The sequence below is a fragment of the Varanus komodoensis genome, unplaced genomic scaffold (genome assembly GCF_004798865.1).
Source record: "Varanus komodoensis strain SLA01 unplaced genomic scaffold, ASM479886v1 scaffold12, whole genome shotgun sequence".
NCBI classification, from domain to species: Eukaryota; Metazoa; Chordata; class Lepidosauria; order Squamata; family Varanidae; genus Varanus; species Varanus komodoensis.
Window position 1 is genome coordinate 14,480,866 of NW_025335349.1, and position 24,412 is coordinate 14,505,277.

General features: G+C 41.8%; 1 protein-coding gene across 1 annotated transcript in view; it reads left to right on the top strand.

The window, feature by feature from the left end:
- Positions 1–254: 254 nt before the first annotated feature.
- GRHL2 (grainyhead like transcription factor 2) overlaps positions 255–24,412 on the top strand; it is a 93,274-nt gene continuing 69,116 nt past the window's right edge. The window contains exons 1-2 of the mRNA XM_044421461.1: positions 255–274; positions 23,621–23,810. Coding sequence (XP_044277396.1) covers positions 255–274; positions 23,621–23,810 — 210 coding nt within the window. The remainder of the gene's footprint in view (positions 275–23,620; positions 23,811–24,412) is intronic.

The window sequence follows — 24,412 nt, forward strand, 5'->3', positions numbered from 1 at the left end:
GCGAGGGGCGGGGAGAAGGGGGCTTTACCTGTCCCACTCCTACCTCTGCGGCTGGCTGAGGGAGAAGTAGAGGGGGGGAAGAAAAGCAGAATTACCAGTAGCTCTGGTTCTGCCGTCCCGGGCGCTCGCTCGCTCGCTCTCACTCACACACACACACCACACACACACACCTTTACCTGCACAGACTTGAAAGTCCAGTTTCACCAGAGAGACTGAGGCAGCTGGAAAAGGGGAGAAAGTTCATTGGATCAAACATGTCACAAGAGACGGACAAGTAAGTGATCACAGCCAGCTTGCTACTTTTGCTGCTCCTGAACGGATCAACTGGTTGGTTGTGTTTTTTCTCCCCCCCCCTTTTTTTTTCCTTAAACAATCTCCGTGGTGGACCTGCTAGGATTACATTTCCTCCTTTCTACAAGGAATAAAAGAGATTGAATAGCACCTATAGGAAAGTTGCAGATTTCCACTTTGCTTTTCCGAATCCCTTTCTACTTTTTTTTTAAAGTGTGGGTTCTGAACTCTCAGTGCCCCTTCTCAAACGTTTGGTTCTTCATTTGTACTGTACAGCAGCAGGACCATTGCCTTCCATTTCCTTCAGGGCCTAGAAATGAAAAGCGATTCTTGGCTTTTGTGTGTGAATTCAACAAAAGAGCTTTTATATCGGATCAGAAACGGCCATCTTCTTCCCGTTCTCCTGGCACTTCTGTACGTGTGTTGTGGGACAGAAAGATGTAGAAGATGGAGTTCAGAAGTCCTTTTCTTTCAAGCAGTGTGTGTATGTGTGCATGTGGGGGGGGGATCTGGGTCCATTATTTAAAATTACAATGTTGCAGAAGTGTGTACATCAGAAAGTGGTGACTGCGCGTTTTCTCGCTACCTAGCGAGAGGAAGTGATTTTATACAAATATTTGTCACAGTTTTCAACTGCGTTACATATATTTCTATTGAGACAAGCAATAAGAAAAATCCCCCATCAGTGTGGCACAAAAAATTGCACCCCAGATGAAAACTTCTAAGGTTTTCTTTCTTAGAACCCATCTTACTAATGATTCATAAAGAGCTGAGCTTTATTAAAGAATTTGGAATGATTGGAAAGTCACAGGTGCTGTGTATTCTAAGGACACCTTGAAATAACTCCTAAAGTCTAGTGTTTAAGGAAGTTAGAAACACTTCCTTAAACTTACATTGTAAAAGTTCCCTTGAACTTTTAACACACCAGTGCTGAAGGACATCATAATCTGGGACTGGTATGCGCATGAATGTGTATATACACATTAGATTAGCTGTGTACAGTTGCCTCTCTTTTAGCACTCTCTGCATTCGCAGACATATGAAAGGATAGGAAGTTTCTCACAGACTTCCAGCCCCTCACTTTTCCCTCCCAGTTTTGTATTGCTCTTCCTTTCAGCAGATGTTACTGGCTCCTAGTGGCTTTGTCTAGGGACTTCAGATCATGTCCAGGACAAAACAAGAGGGCCAAAAACCTTGCAGTAGGCTGAGTGTCAACATTAGATTAATATATTTTGCACTGAATCTTTATTCCAAGCCTGTATGGCTCCCTTTGCCTTGCCTGTGTACTGAAAAGAAAGTTCCACTGGAACTATTGCCCTCCAGGGCACCTGACCTGCACAATGACATCTGGAAGGCCAGAGGAAGAAAAGCAGAGGGCGTTGTAAAGCAAAGGGTGATGTAGACCACTCAGTGTGATCAAGTTTTAACATGCTCAAGATCAAGTTTTAACATGAGAAGGTTGGCAGTGCAGGTGGGAGTGGGGAGTTGACTTGGTTGAAAGTCAAGGGTAGACAATATAAAGTCAATCAGCAGAAAACAACCATATTATTGAAACACGTGTGTTACATGAAGTGGTGTTTGGACATTTATCTTCCCTTATCCAGCAGAAGGACATTTAACTGCATTTCTTGGTAGATCAGAGTAAGGCAGCATACCAAGACTACTCAACTGAGTTTTGTTGCACTTTCATACATTTTAAAGGACAGGATTAAAAATTGGTTTGAGCATGCATTTTCCTGCACTTTCAGCGCATGGCAACAATGACTCTAAATCCTGTTAGGGATCCTGAGCTGAAGAGTGGCGATAGTTCTGATTAGATAATCTTTAATGAAATTGCGTGATCCTGTTTGTGATTGTTGGAAAGTTTTATTCTATGGTGCTTTTGATGTTGTTATGTGCTCATTATATTCTGGTATGAAAGACAATTGTACAAAAGACAGATTTTGATCAATATCTGAGATGTTGCGTATATGCTTAGGTTGGTCACTTAGTCAAAAATATATTGAGAACTTAGGCCATTCCAATCCTTTTGGTGGAAATAAAGAATGTTTTTCTTGTTTTGTTTTGTTTTGTTTTGTTTTGTTTTGTTTTTGTGCTATGTATTTCTGTCTAGCTATGTTTATGGGGCTGCATATACAACTGGTTATAATTTTTCAAAGTAAAATTTTGCTTAATAACAGCACTAATTTGGTTAACCTTAACGCTGCATTTCCATGATTGCTTTGCCCTGAATTTGTGAGACGTAGGTTCCTAAAACGTCTTGGCCTTTCAAGATGTCTATTTGAACAGAAGCTATTTTTATCTGTTTTATTATGGCTTTATGCAAATTAATGAACTCTTTAGGATAAGTCTTTTTGTTTATGAAGTGCTACACATTGGCAGCTAGGCCATCAGGTACTTCAAATAATTTAAAAAATAATTTAAAAAATAATTTAAAAAATAATTTTTAAAAGATAGCCATGCCGACGTTGGAGGAAAAGAAAATCCAGAATCCACGCTTGGATAATACTTTTATCAAGACCAAACAAATGTGCAAATGTTTGAGTTCTCTAGAATGTCACCTAGCTATATGATATCTAAGGCAGCAGTGGAGGAAGACTTCTATTTCTTCCCCCAATCCCTCTTTTTGGTACAATCTAGGCTGTTTAAGAGTTCTGGAGAACTCAGAAGCTTGAACACTTCATGGGCATATTCTTTGGTTCTAAACAGGTATTGGCTAACTGTGGTTTTCAAAGTTAGTTGCATGAGAAATAAGGCATCTGGGACTTTTTCCACCTTCTGTAACTGACCAGTGTTGTAATTTTTTTTAAATCTCATAAGGCATTTTATGTCTCTTACATTTTGTGGGATCAATGTGTCAAATACTACCTATTCCAGGTTATGTTGTGACAGTACCAGTGACACTTAAACATTGTTGTATCATGGATACTACATATTTCTATATTACGTAGTAGTTGGGAGGGGTTGCATGGCAGTTGTGGGAGGAATGGAAGCCAGAAAGGACCTAAGCATTGCTAGATTTACAGTTGCAGTACATGTGAAGACATGAGGCCAGATTAAAGTCTTTTAGGGCTTCCTTGGATACGAAAGATGTTTTGGTTCAAGGCTCATCTGTATGTGCTCTTTGGAAAGGGCCTCCATTTGTTCTTATGTGTTACAGGCAATAGAAAAATGCCATGTGGCCTGCAGTTCCAGAATGTAATATGAACTATTTTGTTGTACTTTTCAAGGTTATTGTCTTTTGCATGCTGTCAGTGCTACTGTTACTCACTAGTGCAGTATCTGGTATGCATGAAGAGGGCCTCAGGTCAAATCCAGAGCATCCTCAGATAAGACTAGGAAATCTCCTGCCTCAGATTGAGCAATACTGCGCTGAATAGACCCAAGGCTCTTGGTTAGAACAGAACAGACTAGAACAGAGGTAGAGTTGGAAGGGCTCTATAAGGCTATTGAGTCCAACCTACTGCTCCACTAACTCAGTATAAGGCAGACCCCAATGCGCTTATCTTTTTGAGAATGTTCTGCAATGTGATGTTTATAGGTGTATTATCCCTCGTATGAACTATACAGAAAAACAGGAAAACCTACAGGAGAGACCAGGAATAGGGGCTTTACAAGGACAAAAGCTAGTTTGGGCATCCCTTAGCATACTGGTTGAGTGGATCATTCACTCAATGATTGCCTGATGAGATGGCTTGGTGATGTCATGCTATTCATTCTGTTTCACCATCAGCACATGGTGTGACAAGCAAAAGATGTATAAGAACACAGTGGCCTAGTCTGCATGTCGGAACAGCCCACCATGGCTTACTTTACCCATGGGCATTATCACATCATGCTGGGCACCTGTGGGTGCCTGGCTTGTGCAAATTCAGGCAGTAATGTTCTTCTTAGAACTCTCTCAGAAACCCATGGCTTGCTGCCTGCCTTTGCATGACAAGAAGCCATGCCAAGTTCCTGGCAAAACATGACAGCCCTCACAGGTAAATTGAGCAACAGTGAGCTTTTGCAATATGCAGACAAGCCCTTGAGTGCTGATGAATGAACCGATGATTTGTCAGTCTTTAAAAGGCCACTTCACCACATAGCCCAAGTGAATATTATTATTGCATTACATCGCATCTATATCCTGCATCTTTTCTTCTGTGGGGAAACCACAATCAGTTACACAGTTCTTCACTCCATTTCATCCTCACAACAACAACCTTGTGAGGTTTGTTAGGATGAAAATCACTTGCTGTCCCAAAATCACCCAATGAGCTTCATGGCTGAATGGGAACTAATCCCAGATCTCCTGGGTCCCCCAGTCCAGTATACTAACAAACACACCCCACTGGCTTTCAAATTCTACTCATGTCGCATATCACTCATCCTGAAGGTACACAGATCACATCTTTGTGCCTTTCTTGTCCACCACCAGTAACAATTCCTGACTTGGAGGTGTATATGTCACCCACCCTACATGAAACCCCCTTTCTGTCCCTTCCAGAACGCTTGTGTGATGACATCTATTCTATTTTCTTGACAGTTCTCTCAGTTTACCTTTTTAAATTAAGCAGATAGAGAAAACATTGGAGAGCTGTTTCCAGTCAATGTGGGTATGACTGGGCCAGGTGGATCAATGGTCTGCCTCAGAATGAGGCAGGTCCCCATGTTCCTGAGGCTTCTGGGCCAACCCCCAGTTCCCATTCCATTTCTAGTTCCTACAGTTCCTGGCCATTGCTCATGTTGGCTGGGACTGATGGGAACTGTAGCCCAAAAGATCTGGAGGGCACCACATTGCCTCCCCAGTTATGTTACAGATTTTTGTGGCGCTTTCTGGACTTGAATCTCCCTGGTTTAGCATCTGTATTAGGAGGAGGTGTCTGTGTATGGAGACAGAGATGCTTTTTAGTGACTTGATTGCCCCTGAACCGAAAGCCTAATTGAAATAGGAAAACCAGCAGAAATTTGTGACCTAATGGATGAAAAATCAGATAAACAGAGAATGAGGATGGATCTCTTATACTTGCTTGTTTGCTTTTAAAGCAGCAACAGGATGGAATCCTTTTGTGCAGCATTTTCTCTTCACTTTATTTACCCCTTTTCATGAACTCTGTTCCTTAAGGTGCACCTAGAATTGGACTCCATTCTATAGAAGCTTTTGCCAGCATTTGTTCCTCTTTAAGATCTTCTGGTTTTGCTCATAATTAATGTCACTTTAAACTCACTGTGTAGAGGTGGGGGACCCATATCCCAGTGCTAAACATGCAGAACAGACTGACAGCACCATGCCTCCTTCTTTGTACAACTGTGTCATTTGGGTACTGTACAAATCTTATTAATAAAATAAATAAAACTACTATCACTCACTCCTACTCAGCTTCAGCCAAAGGCAAGTGAACTTCCCATGAACTATACTTATTTAATTTGGACTAAGGAACTGCCAGCTAAGCTTCCAGATTGTCTTGTCCCCCTTCCCTTCTGTTTATTTGAAGACCGAAAGTGTGGCCCTAAGAGGGAGAGGCAGCATGGGAAGAATTGTACCCTTTGTGTGGTCTAACAATCCAGTCTATTTCAAGTTTCCAAATTAATCAGGTTCATTAAAGAAGAATATATAAAGGAGAAATCAAGAAAGGTAAGACTGTGCAAGAAAAGAAAACAGCTTATTGTTCAACTTAAATCATCCTTTCCCAACCTAGTACCATTCAGTTCTGGACTTCTCCTCCCATCAGCTCCCATCATCACGGCTAATGGGTAGAGGCTGGTGTGAATTGTTATCCAAAACATCTGGAGGCTGTCAGGCTGGGGAAGGTTGACTGACCTGTATATATAAGTAAGTGTATAGCAAGTGCAAGTGGATGGCATTGGAGTTATTGGTGGCTGACCAAGAAAGAGATCTTGGGGTTGTGATGGACAGCTCAGTGTTTGGCTGCTGTGAAAAAGGCATACTCCATGTAGGCATAATTAGGGAAGGAGCTGAAAGTAAAACTGCCAATATCATATTCCCCTTCTACAAATCTGTGGTATGACTGCACTTAGAATACAGTGTATAGTTTGTTTGTTTGTTTGTTTATTCACGCATGTATATGCTGCCTACAACTGCCAGAATGGCCTCCCTAGGTGGCTCGCAGTTTTGGCCCTAGCACCTAAAACGGATATTGTAGAGTGGGGAAAAATGCAGAAAAGGGCAACTAAAGTGATGAAGGGGTTGGAGCAACTTCTGTATGAGAAAAGGTTACAACAGCCAGGATCGTTTAACTTACAAAAATGCAATTAAGAGAGAAAATAGTAGAGATAAGCAAAATTATGCATGGTGTAGAAAAAGTGGATAGGGAAACGTTTTTCTTCCTCTCTAATAATATTAGAACCCAAAAAGGTCATCCCATGATACTGATTAGAGGGAGATTCTGGACAGATAAAATGCACTTAGCACATAGCTGAACTATGGAAATTACATCCACAAGATGTAGTGATGGCAACCAGTTTGGATGGCTTTTAAAGGGGATTGGACATATTCCTGGTTGGGAAGGCTATCCATGGCTACAGTAGTCCTGATCACTGTATGCTACCCTGCGTATCAGAGGCAGTACGTATGCTTGTGTGTACCACACGCTAGAGAACACCGTTGCACTCACGTCCTGCTTGTGGGTTTCCTGTGGGCACTGGTTGGCTAATACATGAACAGAACGCTCACCTGGAGGGACCCTAATGTGATCCAGCATGGTGGTTCTTATGTTCTTACACAGTTCAAGCTAAAGTAGCAAACCCATCTAGTGCCAGGTCACCCCATTGTCCTCGGAGACATTCCTTGATTTCATGTTATCTAATTGGAGGCTCCTGAGTTATAGCTGGGTGGAAACTTCCAGTTGGCTTGGTCAGCTGAGATAGGTGCACATTGTATGCATGCAAGAAGGAGACAATCAGTGCTGGGGTGTATTTTAAGAGGTGAGGGTTGGCAAGGTTTGGGCTAATCTCTTCCTATCAAACACCAGTGTCCATGTAAAGGTGTCTTTGTAGTCTAATCTGGGGTCCATGACACTGAGTTGTTATTTAGGCCAAGTGCAGAGGATTCTGAAAGCTGCAGGCAGTCTGTGTGTCCAGTCCATGCCATTCAGATGCTTAGAGCGAGGGTACAATCCTATGCATGTTTAGAGAGACCCCACCACCCCAGCTCCCAGCATTCCCATGGCTGGCTGGCGAATATTGGGAATTGTAGGACTTTTTTCTGTTGAAACATGTAGGATTGTACCCTAAGTAAACTTTAAAGTACTTTAGGCATGATGAAGACAAAGTCTGGTACTTTTGAAAGTCCCAGTGAAAATGTTAAGTATGTGTTTTAACACGAATGGGCTTTAAAAGTGATTACCTTTGGCTACAGATCATACCAGACGTAAGTCCAGCTTTCTGTGCAAAAGGTTACACTTGTTCTCTTGTTGTGTACTTGGGAAATTTTCTTTCAATTGTAATTCCCATGGAATTCTCAGGAAAGATCCAGCACTCAGAGCTGTGGAGAATTCGGTATCTGAATCGTTCCTGAAAAAGACACTGCAGTTTTCAATTTTGTCTGATTTGTTTCTGTGTGTACGTCCATGATAATTATTCTATAAACTCCCATGGAGGAGGCTATTACACCTTAACTGACTTTGTATGAGAATAATATAGACCGTAGTAAAGCAATTGTAAAGTTATGTGCACATGCACACAAACATTTGGCAGACTATGAGAGTAAATGGCGGGTGTTGGCGATACATTTGGAGCTGTAGTATTGTATCATGTACTTGTACATGAGAGAAGATATTATTGGAGAGGGATAATTACACTGTGGAGATCATTTGACTTTCTGAGAACATCTAAGGAAATGTGCCTGTGAGCCCCCCTCCCTGCAATCTACATGCACCCTTTGTAGTGCTTATATCTACTGGTTTCAGTCTAGCTATTCTCTGCTGAGTCAGTGAAATGGAACAATTTAGTTGTAATGGGATTTGTGTGCCACAACTAACCTGTTCAGGATCAGAGCTGCTATTTGATATTTACTTGGAGGTTGCCATTCAGTACCTGCTTACACTGAAGTGAATCCCACTGATGTCACTCTTAGAACTGGTATCTCCAGCCCTTTGGAATTGGTAGCCCCACTTGGAATAAGCTTGTGTCCTGAGTGATGGTGAGGATGCCCACTGGTGAGAATGCCCACTTATAAAATAAGTTATTTTACAGAAGATGAACTGGGGAAGCTGAAAGACAAGCAAGTAACTCAAGAAACGGAGTGGAAGGCTGAGGCTGAGCCGCCACATACAAAATCATTGCTTTGAACTCACAACAGTTCACTCATTTCACAGAAAGGAAAACTCTGGTGACAGATAACTCGAATACCCACTCTACACAGAAAACACAGGCTGCTCAGACCCATAAAAAAACACAGGATAGAGTCACACATGCCAAATGCACAAAAGTTATTAGAAATAAATAAAAATAGAAATAAAGACAAAACATGCAGTATAGGGAAGCATGCCGGACTACCCACACTGGCTCCCGCAACCTCTTTGCCACGTACCTTCTTCAGTCCCCACTCCCTAAGCTTACTGGGTAACAGAGATAGGATCCTTTGCTTTCCATCTCCTGTTTTCTCTCTCTCCTTTTTCAGACAGCAGGAGTTGCTCCAAAGGTAGGCATTTGCTTCTGGCCTTTCACCATCTCAATTTTGTAAAAAAGCCACATGGATTCCAGAGGCACTCTGGGGAATTAAAGATGGCAGGTTATTGGAAGCAAATGCTTTGCTTTGAAATGATCCCAGCCACCCAGTTAACTTGTTTATATTTTTTCCGTGCAAGCACTGAGAAGGGTGAGAGAGCTTGTGGGTGCCAAGGGAAGTGTTTGTGGGTGCTCAGGTGCCTACAGGAGCTACTATGGGGATCACAGATTTAGCAAGATCATAGAAACAGAGAAAGGGAAGTTTGAAGAGCAAGCCGACAGAGTTAGCAAAAAGTTTCTGATGCTTGTTATTTGGTGCACTTCAAGAAAAGTTAGACAAGCTTACATTACATGTAAAATCTCAGGGATTTAAATGCACTGTGAAGCATGGAGATTTCATTGGATTAAGTGGGATGTAGGTCTGTCTACATTCTCCTGATTATGTCTGTATAGTGAGAATTAAATAGGAGAAAAGAAAGGTTAAAGGACTCTTTTAAAATATGCTGCATTACTTCCATATTTTGGGTTCTATTAACTGTGGCTTGCTATACATCTTGAAGAATTTGTTTACCTCCAGCAAAAAGTATGTTCTGTCATTTGGAAAAAAGAAAGAAAAAAGAATCCCAAGGGAGGAGCAGTTTACAATCATGTCAGTTCATGTCCATTTAATTGGGGTAGTCTTTGTATTATGAAATACTCCAGGAATCAAGGGGGTGGGGTGGGAATGGCACAGAAGATATGAACACAGAGATAAGTTCTTTCTTTCTCCTGAAGAACGCTAGGGTCAGAAAAAGGTTTGTAGAGTGAAATTAGCCCCACATTTCAAAAAGTTTAAATCCCCTTTAATGTCAAATAGAATAAAGTTAAAAATGCATATACCCCATGTGTTTTAGGACAACTTTGTCTCATATTTGTAAATCCAATGGCCATGTCTTGCAGCAGAAGTGGACTGCTTCTGGTTTTCCAGATGTGTGGTCTACCATTCTCTTCAGCCCTGGCCAGCCCAGTCAATGGTGTGGGATCATAGGACTCGTAGGCCAAAACATCTGGAAAGTCACCAGGTACCCACTGCTGTCTTAAAGGATGTGCTGCTATTTCTTTCCCTGGAAGTACAGCTGATAGGTGTGGAAATTTGAAAACTGGGTCAATGTCCTGGCAGCTATCAGAATACAAGTACTAAGCCCGGACAATGACCCAGAAAGGCTCCAAATAGAGTTTTCCTTCCCTTTGGTTTCTGTTGTCAGTTGTCAAAAGATAAGCTGCAAAAGGAAACCAAAGCCACAAGTGATCTCTGCTCACAAAAAAGGGATGTAGAGATTTACATCCCCTTCACAGCAAGATACTTCTTTTTTGATGGTGGTAGAGAATAAAACTGTCCTAAGGAAGCTTGCACTTTTCCACATGTTTCCAAAATTCTAGGTGCTCAGAAATTAGGGAAAATTTGACCCACTCCATTTTAAAAGGAGCTGAAATTTGGACAGGCAGCTGTTAAAATCCAGTTACCTTTGAAAAAGATTTTTAAAGTTGATGCCTGAATAGGTCACTCTCAAGAAACCATGAAGAGCTCTTAAACTCCCCCCCCCTTTTTTTTTTTTGGTAAAGGAAGGGGAGTTTTGACAGAGTTTTAAAAGGGAGATGTAGAAAAGTCAATTCTGCCATGGGGTACCCTGGGATACCCATAGGAGGACTGAGAGGGAATGATGAGGAGGAAGGAGGTAAAAAACATAAGTTGAGCTTGAGCATCAGTCAGGTGTGCTGTGGGTTGTTGGCAGAACAACTAACCCTCTATGCCTTTTTGCCAGGGTGAGTAGTCATGATACGTTTTATTTCAGCTACCTGTATTTAGGCTTAGGTTGCAATCCTGAACACACTTATTAGTGGGCAGTCTTCAATGAGCATGGTGGGACTTACTTCTGAGGAACTTGTATAGGATTGTGCTGTGTTTTACAATATGGTGCATGCAGGTGGCGCAGTGGTTTAAACCGCTGTGCTGCTGGGCTGGTTGATCGAAAGGTCGCCGGTTCGAATCTGCACAACGGGGTGAGTTCCCGTTGCTCCGTCCCAGCTCCTGCCAGCCTTGCAGTTCGAAAGCATGCAAATGCAAGTAGATAAAAGGGTACCACTTCGGTGGGCAGGTAACAGCGTTCCGTGCACTTCGGTGTTTAGCCATGCCGGCCACATAACCACGGAGACTGTCTGGGGACAAACACTGGCTCCCTCGGCTAGGAAATGGAGATGAGCACCGTCCCCGAGAGTCAGGCATGACTGGACTTAACATTAAGGGGAAACCTTTAACCTTTACCTTTACCTTTTAAAAATATATGAAACCATTTTTTAAAAAAAATGTCATCTATACTTTTTGAAGCTGGAGGAACTTATTTTATTATGTTTTCCTTGTTCAGATCAGAATGATTCATATTCAATATGTGTTTCATACAGTGGAACTTTTGAACCTGTGGATGTCAATTTAAGCTCCCATAAAAATGATTATTCTTGCTTAGAAACGGGATCTCTTAACTAGTGTGCACTGAACTGGAACGTTAAGAAACCGTTAGTGTTTTTTGGCACCATTTTTATAGAGAACTCTTCCAATCTGCAATGAGAAGTTCCTATTCTGTCCTTTTAAGGAAAAGGAAACTTAGTTGAATTCCAGAAACTAGTTTGACTTTATGTGCTTCATTGTAGCCCTTCTGTCAAAAACCTTCCTTGCCTGAATCCCCTTTGCAGATTTAGGGTGCAAGTCTACACGTGGCTGGTGGAAGAGTGTTAGGAGCTGTAGGACTTTTCTTTCTAAAGCAGGGGTCTCAAACTCAACTTACCTGGGGGCCGCTGGAAGTAGAGTCTGGGTGAGGCTGGGCCGCATCAAGTATTCCACCACTGCGGTGGTGGTGGTGGGCCGCTCATCCCGCGGCCGGCCCAGGCGCTGCCGGCTCTTTGAAGGCCGCAGGGTCCCTCCCCCGTGCCCCGCCCATCCCGGCAATTGGCCTGGGGGCCGCGAATTTGAGACCCCTGCTCTAAAGTACACAGCACCCTTAGAGATCTAAACCTGATTCCAACCTAGGCACTAAAGTAGTGCCAAAGTAGCAATGAGAAGGGGGCAAAGCTGAATCCTGAGCTTTCCATTCATGCAGTATCATAGTAACACTCGCAAGCCATGTGTAGTGACTGCCTGTGTAGGTGCTCTTAGTTTACACCATCTTTCCCCAACCTGGTGACCCCCAGATGTGTTTGATTACAACTCCCATTATCCCCTTCCAGCATGCTAAAAGTTGTAGTCCAACACATCTGGAACATACCTGGTTGGGTACAGGTGGCTTTTTCTCAATATTTTTCTTAAGTGAGGCAAAGTGAGCACACAGCACCTTGCAGAGCAATCCTTCGAAGAGCTTATGATCTGAATTTGGTAGGGAGAACAGGAAGTGGTTATAGAGGAAGGTGGGGGGGGGGGGGCCAGGAAAGGCAACAAGGGCTGCAGCTCCTTGCTCCCCCAAGGCACCGCATGAGTGTATGTGACTGGTATACGCTTCTAGATGCCTTACCTATCTCAGAGCAAGGATAGCCAGCTTGGTGTCACCAGTAATAATCAACCCAAATTTGATCCCACAGTATGTGAAATTATGCTCAGCATTTGCTCTGAGTGAGTCTGGATGCAAGGACACACCCATCACATATGGTGAAAATCCTCCTTTCTCAGGCATTACATTACTGTTTTAAACCTATTAACTTGAATAGATCCAATTTACTGTTATGTTGGTGTTAAGTACCAGCAAAAGGCCAGTTTTTATACAAGAGCTTTAAGGAAGCTGTCTTTATAAGCCAGTTTATATTTAGCTGTTTCTCTTCAGTAATGAGTGTCCCCCAATCCCTTTCCGACAGAAGCTTAAAACTATCTTTATTTTTGTTTAAGCTGTATATTAAAGCATAACATTTCACCCCTTAGATCCTTGGCTTATTACTAGCTGCTCTCTTATGGTCCATTTCCAAAATGGTTTGTATTACTTACAATCTTTGCAGAGCCAAGGGCCTGTCTACTTTTCCCTATGTAATTTTGTAATGTCTTGAGTGTGCCAAGAAAAGTATATTTATATTAACAAATTTAAGTAAAAATACTGAACTCAGTTGGCTTATGTTGTGATTTTGCCCTTGAAAGTACTACAGCTGTTTACTTGTTTCTGTAACCATTTAATTTGTTTCTCTCTTCTGACTAAATTTAAATAGTCTAAGCCTGTAACAACCACCTTCTTAATTTTGTTCATGTTTCAATCTTAAGTTTTTTGCTTTGTTTTGAAAATCTTAGAATGAGTCATATGGTGATAACCACTCAGAAGTAACACCTTTTGAGTTTAAATAGGTTTACTTCCAGATAAGGGGACAGCAGACTTAATTATCTGTTAGTATGGTTCTAAGCTACTTTAAGGACATAAAATCATTCAAAATAACTTATTGTATTGTTATGTATTTATATTTTATTTTAACAATAAAATAAAACCCCCTGATTTTACACTTGTTTTATTTTAACATTTCATTTGAAGCTTCCCTGTCCAAAAATTGGTTTTATCCAGTGTTAGTTTAACTTAAGTCCCATTTATTTCAGAAGGTCTTTTCTAACATTGGATTCAATTCCTGAGAAGCTTCTGAGCAATTGATGCATATGGGTTGAATTCTACAGATGTGGTACCACCACTGGGAAGGCCCTGCTCTGTGATGTAAACAATTTCATTGCTGATGAAAAGGAGCGAGAACTAAGAAAGTGGGATGCACCGATTGTTTGCACCCATTGTCAAACCAGGACTAGAATTTATTTGATGAAGGAAAATGGAGCTAGCTTGCCTTTTTTTTTTTTTTTTTTTAGCAAAAGCATGGCAATCAATTGGCACGATAGCTGGCATTCATCTTCACATTTTCTCTAACAGAAATCTTTTTGGTATCAGTTTTACTGTATATTTATGAGACTGGTTTAAACATTCACCATCTCACTGATTTTGTCTTCCCACACTTGTCTGGCATTATCACACTGATGGAAAGAAGAAAACCTCAATGAAAATACTGTTTTTCATAAGTTTTTCAGCAATTCAATATTTATTGAATGACTCCACTTCTAATTAATTTTAGTAGGAGCTTTTTCTTAGTAGCTTATGTTGTGCTTAAACTTGTGCAAAAATTAGTAGTGATTTTTTTTTCTAGGCAACCTTTGCAGAATCTTGTCAGCCATGTACTTGCCAAAATGTGAACACCCAGAAAAGGAGGGGATAGCTTTCCCATACATCTGATGCAGGGCCAGTGTTAAGGTTCACCATTCTTAGAGAGCTGTTGACACCCCAGCAATCTGCAGGAATCTCTACCTTTTCCTCTTTGTTTGATTGACAGCAAAGTCCCTGGGATAGTGAAGGGATGGTGCCGAAGAGGAGGATCATCAAAGCCAGGCTCTATTAAGAGGCTCTACAAGGGCAAATATTTAAACAGGAAGCAAGTAAAATGTTGTATAGGATAACATTATCAACATTGGACAGTCATCTGAGTGAGATTGTGTAAATTGGTAGCCTCAGACAGCAGGGGGTTGGAACCAGTGGCCTTCTTGGTCCTTTCCAACTCTATTCTACGATTCTGTGACCTGCCATTATTAATTTTTGATGGATCTCTGCCCATCCTTCTAAAATTATTCTTTCCACTGGTCTAAAAATCTGTTTAAATCTCTTTCTACTCTATGGTTGACTTGAGAAAGATTATTTATTGCTTCTCAGACTTTTTGAAAGTTAACTTTCACTACCTTTCAGGCCTACCAATTAGCCCACATTGGCCATTTGTTTAGTGGGTCTATAGACATTGTTCGGTGCTGCAACAGGTATACCTAAAAACCTGTGGATACTGAAATGACTTGGCATAGCTGGTGTTCCCTTCCTTCCAGCTCTTGCCTAACAACAGTTCTCATCTGCTGGTTCCCAGGCTTCAAAGTGAAGGACACAACCTGACCCAGTGATTCTTCTAGTTCAGGTTTGCAAGCCTGCAAATCTGGCCCTCTTGGGTCTCAATTGCATTCTCCAAGGTTCCCTAGACAGCTGTGCCCCTTTCCCTAACTCCACCTTCTTCCCCCCACCAACCACCACTAGCCCGGACATTTCCCAGCTTTTGTTCAGTTTGTTCTCATTCTAAGAAACTGACATGCCTGTCTTAAAACTTGATTACTAACAAAAACATTAAGTGAAATTTGTGGGTGTTCTGACTGTGCCCTTTCCATTTGGTCCACCAATGGATGAAATGTATTGTGTTGTAAGCCGCCCCGAGGCTTCGGCAAGGGGCGGCATAGAAATGTTATAATAATAATAATAATAATAATAATAATAATATATACCTCCTTCTCTGAAATGAAATTTGTCTCTTGGGCTGAAAGGTTCTGCTGATGTGGCTGCTTTCAGAATCTGTGCTTGGGATTTTGAGGTGAGAGCCAGAGAGAAAGTTAAAACAACAGCCCACATATCAAGGGTATGGTTTGAAGTACCAGACCTTGCAACAAATGAAAATGCCAACCCTATCCTCAGATATACTTGGGAAACAGGATATTATTACAGGGCCTAACAACCTGATCAAAAGGGTGATTCACTTGCTTATCTTCCAATGGGATATATGGCATCTTCTCTCAGCAATGCCTTTTTGCATTTGACAGAGGACAAACATGCAGCCATCTCTGTGGAAATGAGAAAATGAGCAAAAATAAGACATAAAAATGGCATTATTTGAAAACAATAGAACTCTGAATCCTCCAAGGACACTGTCACAGACCTTAAAATCACGATTGTGTAGCAAAGAAACTTCAGGGGAAATTAGAGCAAGAGGCTGCTCATCAACAGGTTTAATTCTACCTCAAAAAGTTTGAATTGGGCTCAAGGACTTTTATCACACTACTGGTGTTAATGAGTTTATGCAATGCCAGGATGTTTTGTTATTATTCATTGTGCTGTAAATGATAATTAGTCATGTGATTGTCGCTATCAATACTTCCTTCATTCTTCTCATTGTGGCTTAATTTAGCTGTGGTGCTTGTGATATTGTGTGAACCCAAGCTGCAGGGATCCTTTGAGACTTAGACACCCCCACAAATAATCCCATAACAAGCCATAGGTCAGTTGAGGTTGCCTGAACCTCATGTAACCCTTGTTGCCTGGTTTCACATAATACAAAAAGCCATGACAAAAACCATGGGTCCCAGCTTGCAACGTGAAAAATGTTACCTATGGAACCTGGCACAATGCAGCAGCCCTACAGGTAAAGTCGGCTGCAGTGGGGTATAGCATGTCATGAAAAGCAGGTGAATGTCAACAATTCTTCTCCCTTTCCTATATGTACTGTGTATAAACCTGAAAAACTCCATTGGAGGAATCAAAGGCAGGATTATGAAGTGGGCTGTACTTCACGAAAGCTTATGGCAAAATATTATTTATTTGTTGCGTACCCTACTTTTCTACCAAAATGGCATAATTAAAATGTATTAAAAATAAAATATAATAACAGCAGAGCAAAAGAGTCAGTGTGGTGTCGTGGGAGGGCTGGGGCTCAGGCGATCTCAGTTGTAGTCCCCACTCAGCCATGGAGTCAATTGGGTGACTTTGCATCAGTCACAGGCTCGGCCAGGCTTCTCACAACTCACAGGGTTGTTTTTGGGATAAGATCTGAGAGCTTAAGGAGAAAAATGATGTAAGCTGCTTTGAATTCTTTAAAAAAGAAAAAAAAGGATGCAAATCTAATCAATAAATAGTGGTGTAGTGGTTAAGAGCATGGGACTGGGACTCAGAGGATCTGGGTTCGAGTCCCCGCTCGGCCATGGACCCAACTGGGTGACTTTGGGCCAGTCACAGTCTCTCAGCCCAACCTACCTCACCGGGTTGTTGTTGTGGGGATAAGATGGAGGAGGAGAGATAATATAAGCTGCCTTGAGCCCTTTGTAGGAAAAGGCAGGATATAAATCGAAAAAATAAAAATAAAAAAATAAAATAAATAATAAATAAATAAATTATGGAATCAGTACAAAAGTAAAAACATCACCCAACCTGACAAACCCACTTACAGGCCAAATAATAAATGTGTTAAGCTTCAAGCTGCCACAAGATTCCTCTGTTGCTTTTGCTGTAATAGCCAACGCAGCTGCCCTCTGGAAATGAATTCCTTCTCAGATCAATCTGAGGATCCCACAGCTCTTGAACCCCCAGCAGGCATGTCCCAGCCTTTACTTTTGGGAGCCTTGTGGGATTCATTTTGTCTTGTGCTGCATCTGCCCTTGGGTTTGACTGCTTTAGCATAGATTAATTTATAGAGTTTGCTTCCAGCTCCTGGTCAGGTGAGCCCTGAGGCTTGAGGACAGTGAAGCCTTGCCTTAGGGAAAGGTCAAGGCCAGGCTGAGGTAGCAACAGCCAGACAGCTAGCCCTAAAATGTGCTTTCTGTAAAGCCGGCAAGCCTGTTCCAGGGGAGGAGAGAATAAGCCAAGTGCATTTTCCACAGTTGGCAGACCTATTGAAACATACCTTGAAGAGAGCCATTTAAAATGTAATCATTAGGCTCTCCCCCACATTTAATCATTTCCTCCTATGCCTTATCTCCCTCCCCCGTGCTCCCTCTGCCACTCATTTTCCAGTACTGTACCTATAAAAAGTTATTTCAGCAACATGTTAAGATAAGCAGCAGCGATCTCTCTTTTCAAGCATTCACCGGGGTATTGCAGTATTCAGTAGCAGTGCAGAGCAGGAGAATGGTGCCGGCGCATTGTTTTTGCAGAAAACGGCTATGTGAAGATGACTTTTCTGCACAAAACTTGAAACGAGGCATGGATAACGTGTGTGGCAGGTGTCGGAGCCTTTAGCTGCCTGCCATCCCCAGATTCCTTGCCCACATGCATAAGAGCTCAGCTCAGCCTGCAAAGAGCTCTACTCTGATTGACATTTTGAAAAGCTTTTTTTATGTTAAGCACTCCCTGCAGAAAGAAAACCAGTTCAGTAGGGAACAAGACTCTAGTATAGCCATTTACTAGCTTTTGATGGGAGGGAGGTGAGTATTGTTAAGTGTGATTTTGTGCAGGGTAGCATTCAAAAGTAGTATCTCCAACCTGTTGCATGAAGGAGTGCAGTTGATTGCACGACCTCATTGACATATCATTTTGCTGCACGGATATATGTAGCCTCAGATTCTGTGCTTGGGGATGGAGGGCTAGCCCATTCCTTCCTAGCCAGTGCACATTGCACGAAAGCCTTGTCTAAGACCTTGTCCTCCGGCCTTGCCTTCCCCTCTAGGATATTTTGACAGACGCCTTAGGACCTTAGCACCTTTTTTGCTCTTGTGCTGAAGACAGAGATAAGAACCAGTCTTGCCTTGATTCAGCAAGGGTCCATATGCCACAGGCTAAGCGAATCATAGGAAGCTGCCAAGGTCAGACCATTTGTCCACCTGTTTCAGTATTGCTGGTGGGCAGTGTCTCTTGAAGGCTTCAATTCCCAGCACTAACTGGAGATGCTGGGGATTGAATCTGAGACCTTCTGCCTGAAAAGCGTGTCTTTTGCCGCAAGACTATCAGCAGGACCAGTGTAGCTTGAGACACTGCTGTCTGAGACAAATGATAAGGTGGTGTCCTTTGGTCTAGGCTGACCCTCAGTCTAACCTACCTCATGGGGTTGTTGTGAGAATAAAATGGTGAGGAGGAGGTTTGTTTAAGGTGCCTTGGATTCCTTGCAGGAAAAAGGCAGGATGTAAATATATTAAACAGTAAGTAAACAGTATGAAGTTAGCTTGGGATCCTGCCTCAGTGGCTTGTGCTTCCTGGGAGGAAACAGGACAGGGACTACCCTGTCCCTTGCCAAAGAGTCTCTAATATCTCCCAACTGCAGCTGACTGCTAGCACCTTTCCACTAGTTTAGTGTTTCTCTGTGCCTTTCCCGGTTGTTTGATCCTGCCAGAACAGGCTGTATCTGTCCCCGGTTTCAGTCTTCCTGGGCTTGCAGTGGGCATCAAACTGCCTATTATTGCAGCCAAAGTACACTGGGCTCAGGGAATGTTTGCACACACTCCTCACTTATTTCTCCCCTCCTTTATCCAATCAAATAAAGAAATGGTTTCATTTTTACAAGCTCCTCTTTATCTGCCATTGCTATGCTCAGAGGGAGATTAGGCTCCTCTTCCCAAGATTTCCATGCAGTGGCTAAATTATGAGCTTGCAGGTTTAATGTGCTCAGTCGGTTCAAGTGCCCCATTTTCATCCTTCCTTTCTTGTTCTGTTCTGTTCTTTTTTGTGGTCAACTCATGGTGCATTACTCTTCTTCCGTTAAAGATTCAGTCACCGCTGCCATCATGTTTCAGAGTTGGTGTACTGCACCCCACAGGCTCACGGGGACTGCCTTTCGAACAAGCGTAAGATTGATTGAAACAAAGCCTTCCAGAGAGTGCTCTCAGGCTGTGGCCTCTGTCTCCTTTGGCCAGAAGCAGCAGGGATTTCCCTCAACCTCCTCCTCCTTCCATATAGGAAACAACCTGCTCAGACCAGATCTGTAACTTGTTTCATATTGTTACAGAAGAGGCTCTCCCTCAATATCAGGAGGAGCCAATAGTGCACTGGCTCCTTCCTTGTGCACCTACCAGGACCAGGGCTAGTTTAAGACCATGATGAGCCCATCTTTAATGGGCTCCCAATACTGCCCTTAATCCAAAAACTTCACGTGACATTTATGTGTGCACACATGCCCAACAATGTACAGTGGTGCTGCCAAAACGGTACATATTTTAGTGGAAATGAGCGTCTGTGCTTTTCTGGAAGCAAAAGACTGATATTGCTTCCATGGCAGAGAACTTGAATACTTATTCAAGCTTCCCGTCTCACAGGGTACAGCACACAGACACAGAAGACAGAAACACACATTAAACCTCAGAGAGAGAGAGAGAGAGAGAGAGAGAGAGAGAGAGAGAGAGAGAGAGCGCGCGCGTGCGAGAGCGAGAGCGAGAGCGAGAGCGAGCGAGCATTGCATTATTGAGGCACAACACTCAGACAAGACAAATGGACACAACAGTTTGTTGCCTGAGGAGGGCTGGCCAATGCCTCATTTCTCACTGGATGGCCTTGGCCCAGTCACTTCTCAGTCTAATAAACTCTTAGGAATGTTGTAAGGATAACAATGTGGAGGGAAGGTAAAACATAAATCCTAATAAAACTTGATACATAACTTTGTACTAGAAAAATATACTGGTCTTACATGATATTCATAATAAGCCTCCCTAGCTTATAAAATGGCCAGTTGTGCCTTCCATGTCATCTGCTTCTCTCCATGCATGTGCAACAGAGTCGAGGAATAGCGAGTACTCTGGCTGGATACTTATCTGATAGACACCCCCCAGGACAGAGCCTGAAGACTGGCACCAACTCTAATTATCCAGATTAAACATTTGAGCAACATCCTTCCCCCAGGCTTACCCATATGACTCTATCTTCCGCATGAATATCGACTCAAATAAATGTTACTAACAGCAAAAACTACAAAGAGCCTTACAGCTCCTTAAGGACTAACACATTTGTCTTGGCCCAAGCTTTTGTGGGCAATAGCCCACCTCATCAGATGCATGGAGTATGATGAGAAGTTTCAGGTTCATCTACTGATAGCCCATGGACAGAGTTTGCTATTGGTATGGTTTTGCTACCATAACCTAAGGCTTCTCTACACAGGCATTTTTGGTACCATTATGATGTCTTACAGTAGCTCCCAGGGGCTTTACACTGTCATTATCTTCCATGACCTCTGTACTTTCCAAGTATTTCCACACTTTTTAAGAATAGAATAATCAGCTTTTATGTAGTTGCCATGTGAAAGCACAAACATGCTTCTACAATTTCACTACCCTACACTGCCACCTTGTAATTGTGTAATAGAACATACAAGAAGGCAAAAGAGGAAGAACCCTGGGGGAAAATGTATAACTGAAGTGTTCATACCTCTGTGAAGAAAACAGAAGAAATAGCCTTGTTAAAGTGGTGGCTTAAATACCTCTTTTACAGAAATCCTAATGCAACTACTCCGAAGTAGGTACCAGTGTGTTGGGTTTTACATGGAGGTGCACTTGTATGGAATTGCAGCCTTCTAACACAAACGTATGCCTGCCTGCTTAGAAAAAAGTTCCATTATATTCAGAGTTACTGAATTACTACTCTCGGGCGAGCGTGCATAAAATTACACTCTAAATCCCTCTTCTCCTTTCCCCTTGTCCCCTTCTCTTCTTGTAGGTTATTGCACTGCACAGATTTAACTCTGTGAATAACGAAAATTAGTATGAAATGCAAAAACCCCAATTTGCTTACTGGAAAATTGGGGTGTTGCCGTTTTCTGCTAGAAAGGGTAGAAGGGAGAGAGTTGAGATAGGGTAGCCTTCTAGTCAAACCATTACCGCTGAGTAAGCCAGCAAACGCTCATACAGACCACCATTTCAACTTGCAGGCACTCTGATGGCTTCTTGGGACCAAACCAAAAACAAAACACAGGGTGTATGTCCCTAACATGGAAGTGTCTTCTGCAGATAAATGGTTATTCTACACTTCTCAGTATGGCCAATGCTGATCATAGCTGTGATCATTGGCTAAACACATCAAAAAATGCCAGGCTTGTATCTCTGAAAATGATAGGAGAAAATGATTGCCCATTTCTTAGCAAAATGATTGGAATGTGCCTGGATGTTTTGTCTAACATCTGAGATCTGACTAGGGCTGCAGACGCTCCCTCCCTCCCTCCCTGCCTCTTTTGCTGTTTAAGCTGGATGGGAGTAGCAAGTAGACACCCCTTGACTGTGGTTCAGGGACTGCAGTCCCGCTAGCCATGTGTTTAGCTATGGCCAGGACCCTAAATAATCCTCAAAGGCCTTTCTTTGGGTCCCTCTGCTGTTTGAAGTGCTTTCCAGTTGTGGAATGCCTTCCCTGCTTGGCACCCCTGTTGTGGTCTTTTGGGCACCAGGCGAAGACTGTATTTCCCCAGGCTTTTTAGCCCTTCAGTCTTAACAATGTAATTCTATTCTCTGCTGCTAGCATTTACCCTAGCTTTTACTTGGGCTTTATTTTTTTTTAAACTTAAGGATTTTATATTATCTTTTACTAAGTTATTATAGAGTTCTAAGTTTTTTTTATAAAGATTTTTATTAAAAATGTTTAAACTAAAAACTAAAAACGTCAGTCATCAAATACATCGGACGTACTGGGTCAGCCCCTTATAACGTATCTTTTTAACATTCTATAATCAAATTCAAATCAATTTATAAAAATTTAAAAACATCTTTAAATCTAAGCCAAGTCCCGTTTCTTCAGCCAATCATAAAAAAGGTCCCAAGTTTGATAGAAGTCAGTATCTTCTTTCTCCTTCAGTAATAGAGTCAATCTGTCCATTTCTGCACAGTCCAGAATCTTTTTTAAAATCAGTTCCTCAGTGGGTAATTCCTCACTCTTCCAGTATTGAGCAAGCGCAATCCTCGCTGCTGTGATTAAATGTAGCATCAAATACATTTCTTGTTTGCTAATATTTTCCGGTATAATGCCTAACAAGAAAATTTCAGGTTTAAAAGCTAAGGGTTTTTGTAGCATTTCCTCAAGCCATTTATGTATTTTAATCCAATGCTTTTTCATATATTCACAGGTCCACCACATATGATAAAAAGTACCCATGTCATCTTTACATTTCCAACATCCGTTTGACATATTTGGAAACATCTTAGCTAATCGACTTGGCAACAAATACCATCTATAAAACATTTTATATAAATTTTCTTTATACGAAGTTGCTAAAGATACCTTAATGTTTCTCTCCCATAGCTTTTGCCACTTTTCTAATTCAATATTATATCCAAAATTTTGTGCCCATGTTATCATTAGAGTTCTAAGTTTTGTTTATTGAGGAAGCCAGGGTCCTTCAGGTTTGGGGCAGTATGAAAATATAATAAAGAAGATAAGGCTTTTTGCAACCAGGCAGACATGCCTGTTCTCGCATACATTTTAAATTCTAGATTTTCCGATTTAGATTTGCCTGCCTGGTGCTGGAATGGCTGCCTTTATATTTGTTACATTTCCAGTGCTGATTACTGTGGTTTTACTATATACTGGTTTTACTATTTTATCATGTAATTTTTTAGATAACTTAAAACCAGTTGGTTTATTATTCTACAAGCAAATTAGTTGTTCATTTTAAAATAAGGAAGTATCAGCAGAGTTCAGTGTGAAGCCAGTCTGTGAACCATCTTCAGCTGAGTAAATGGACAAATTGGAATGTTTATGAATGAAAGAATGGGCAACTTGTGACCCTACAGAAGTTTTGTCCTACAACTCCCACAATCTCTCACAATCTATTTTATTTACTTATTTACAGCATTGGGTGAAAGGGGCTCACTTGTGTGAATTCCTGACACAAAGTAGAGTTTACAGATGCAATATATAATAAGATAGCAATTTGTGTTTTGATACTTAAGGACACTTAAGCAAACCAATTCCTTTTTAATGCCAATTGTTGCCTTTTTCTAGTATTGATTGGGTTAAAAAAAGTTTTCTCATTTCTTGTATGATTAGATATGCCACTGAAATGTGAATGTGTTTTCTGGAATTGCAAGGGAAGGCCTTTTGGGTCCCACTGCATGCTTTTAAGTGTGCCTGTTTTTAATCTGCAGTAAAAACCGGCTTGTGACTATAGTGCCAAGTGATGCTGCATTCAATACTAGAAGAGCCTACACCAGCGAAGATGAAGCTTGGAAATCTTACCTGGAGAACCCCTTAACGGCAGCTACTAAGGCTATGATGAGCATCAATGGGGATGAGGACAGTGCTGCTGCTCTTGGATTACTGTATGATTATTACAAGGTGGGGAGCGCAAAACTTTTGCCTCTGCTTCCCTTAAATCTGAACAAAGAGCATTTTACTCAAGTGCTTAAGCTACACTGGTTCCTGGCTCATTCTCATCCTTAATTCTAGGCACTGGTTATCACCTGTAAAGTCCTAAGTGACCTGGGACCAGGTTATTTGAAAGAATGTCTTCTGGTGTCTGTTTCATTCTCGCATTTATGGTTGTCATCTCTTGCGCTGTATCTCTTTGCTTTCATAAGTATGGTTGGCTGGGATGCGAGACAGGGCCTTTTCAGTATTGGCACCACCATTGTGGAATGCCTTTCTACAGTTGTTTTTCTCTTTTTTAGGTGCAAACTTTAGACCTAGGGGCCAGATCCAATCCCTGGGGTTCCCTAGATACTCATGTCCTTTTTCTCCAACCAATGTAAACTGCTCAGAGAGCTTCAGCTCCAGGGTGGTACAGAGAAGATGATGATATGGGTGATAATGATCGAGTTCTTTCCTGGCTTCAGTGCAGTTTTCCCCCTCTCTAAAGTTCTGAAATGCCTTTCCTAAGGCTTAGGAATGGCAGTAAGAGGTTTAAGCTGCCATATGGTGGCACTGGTTTTCTTATCAAG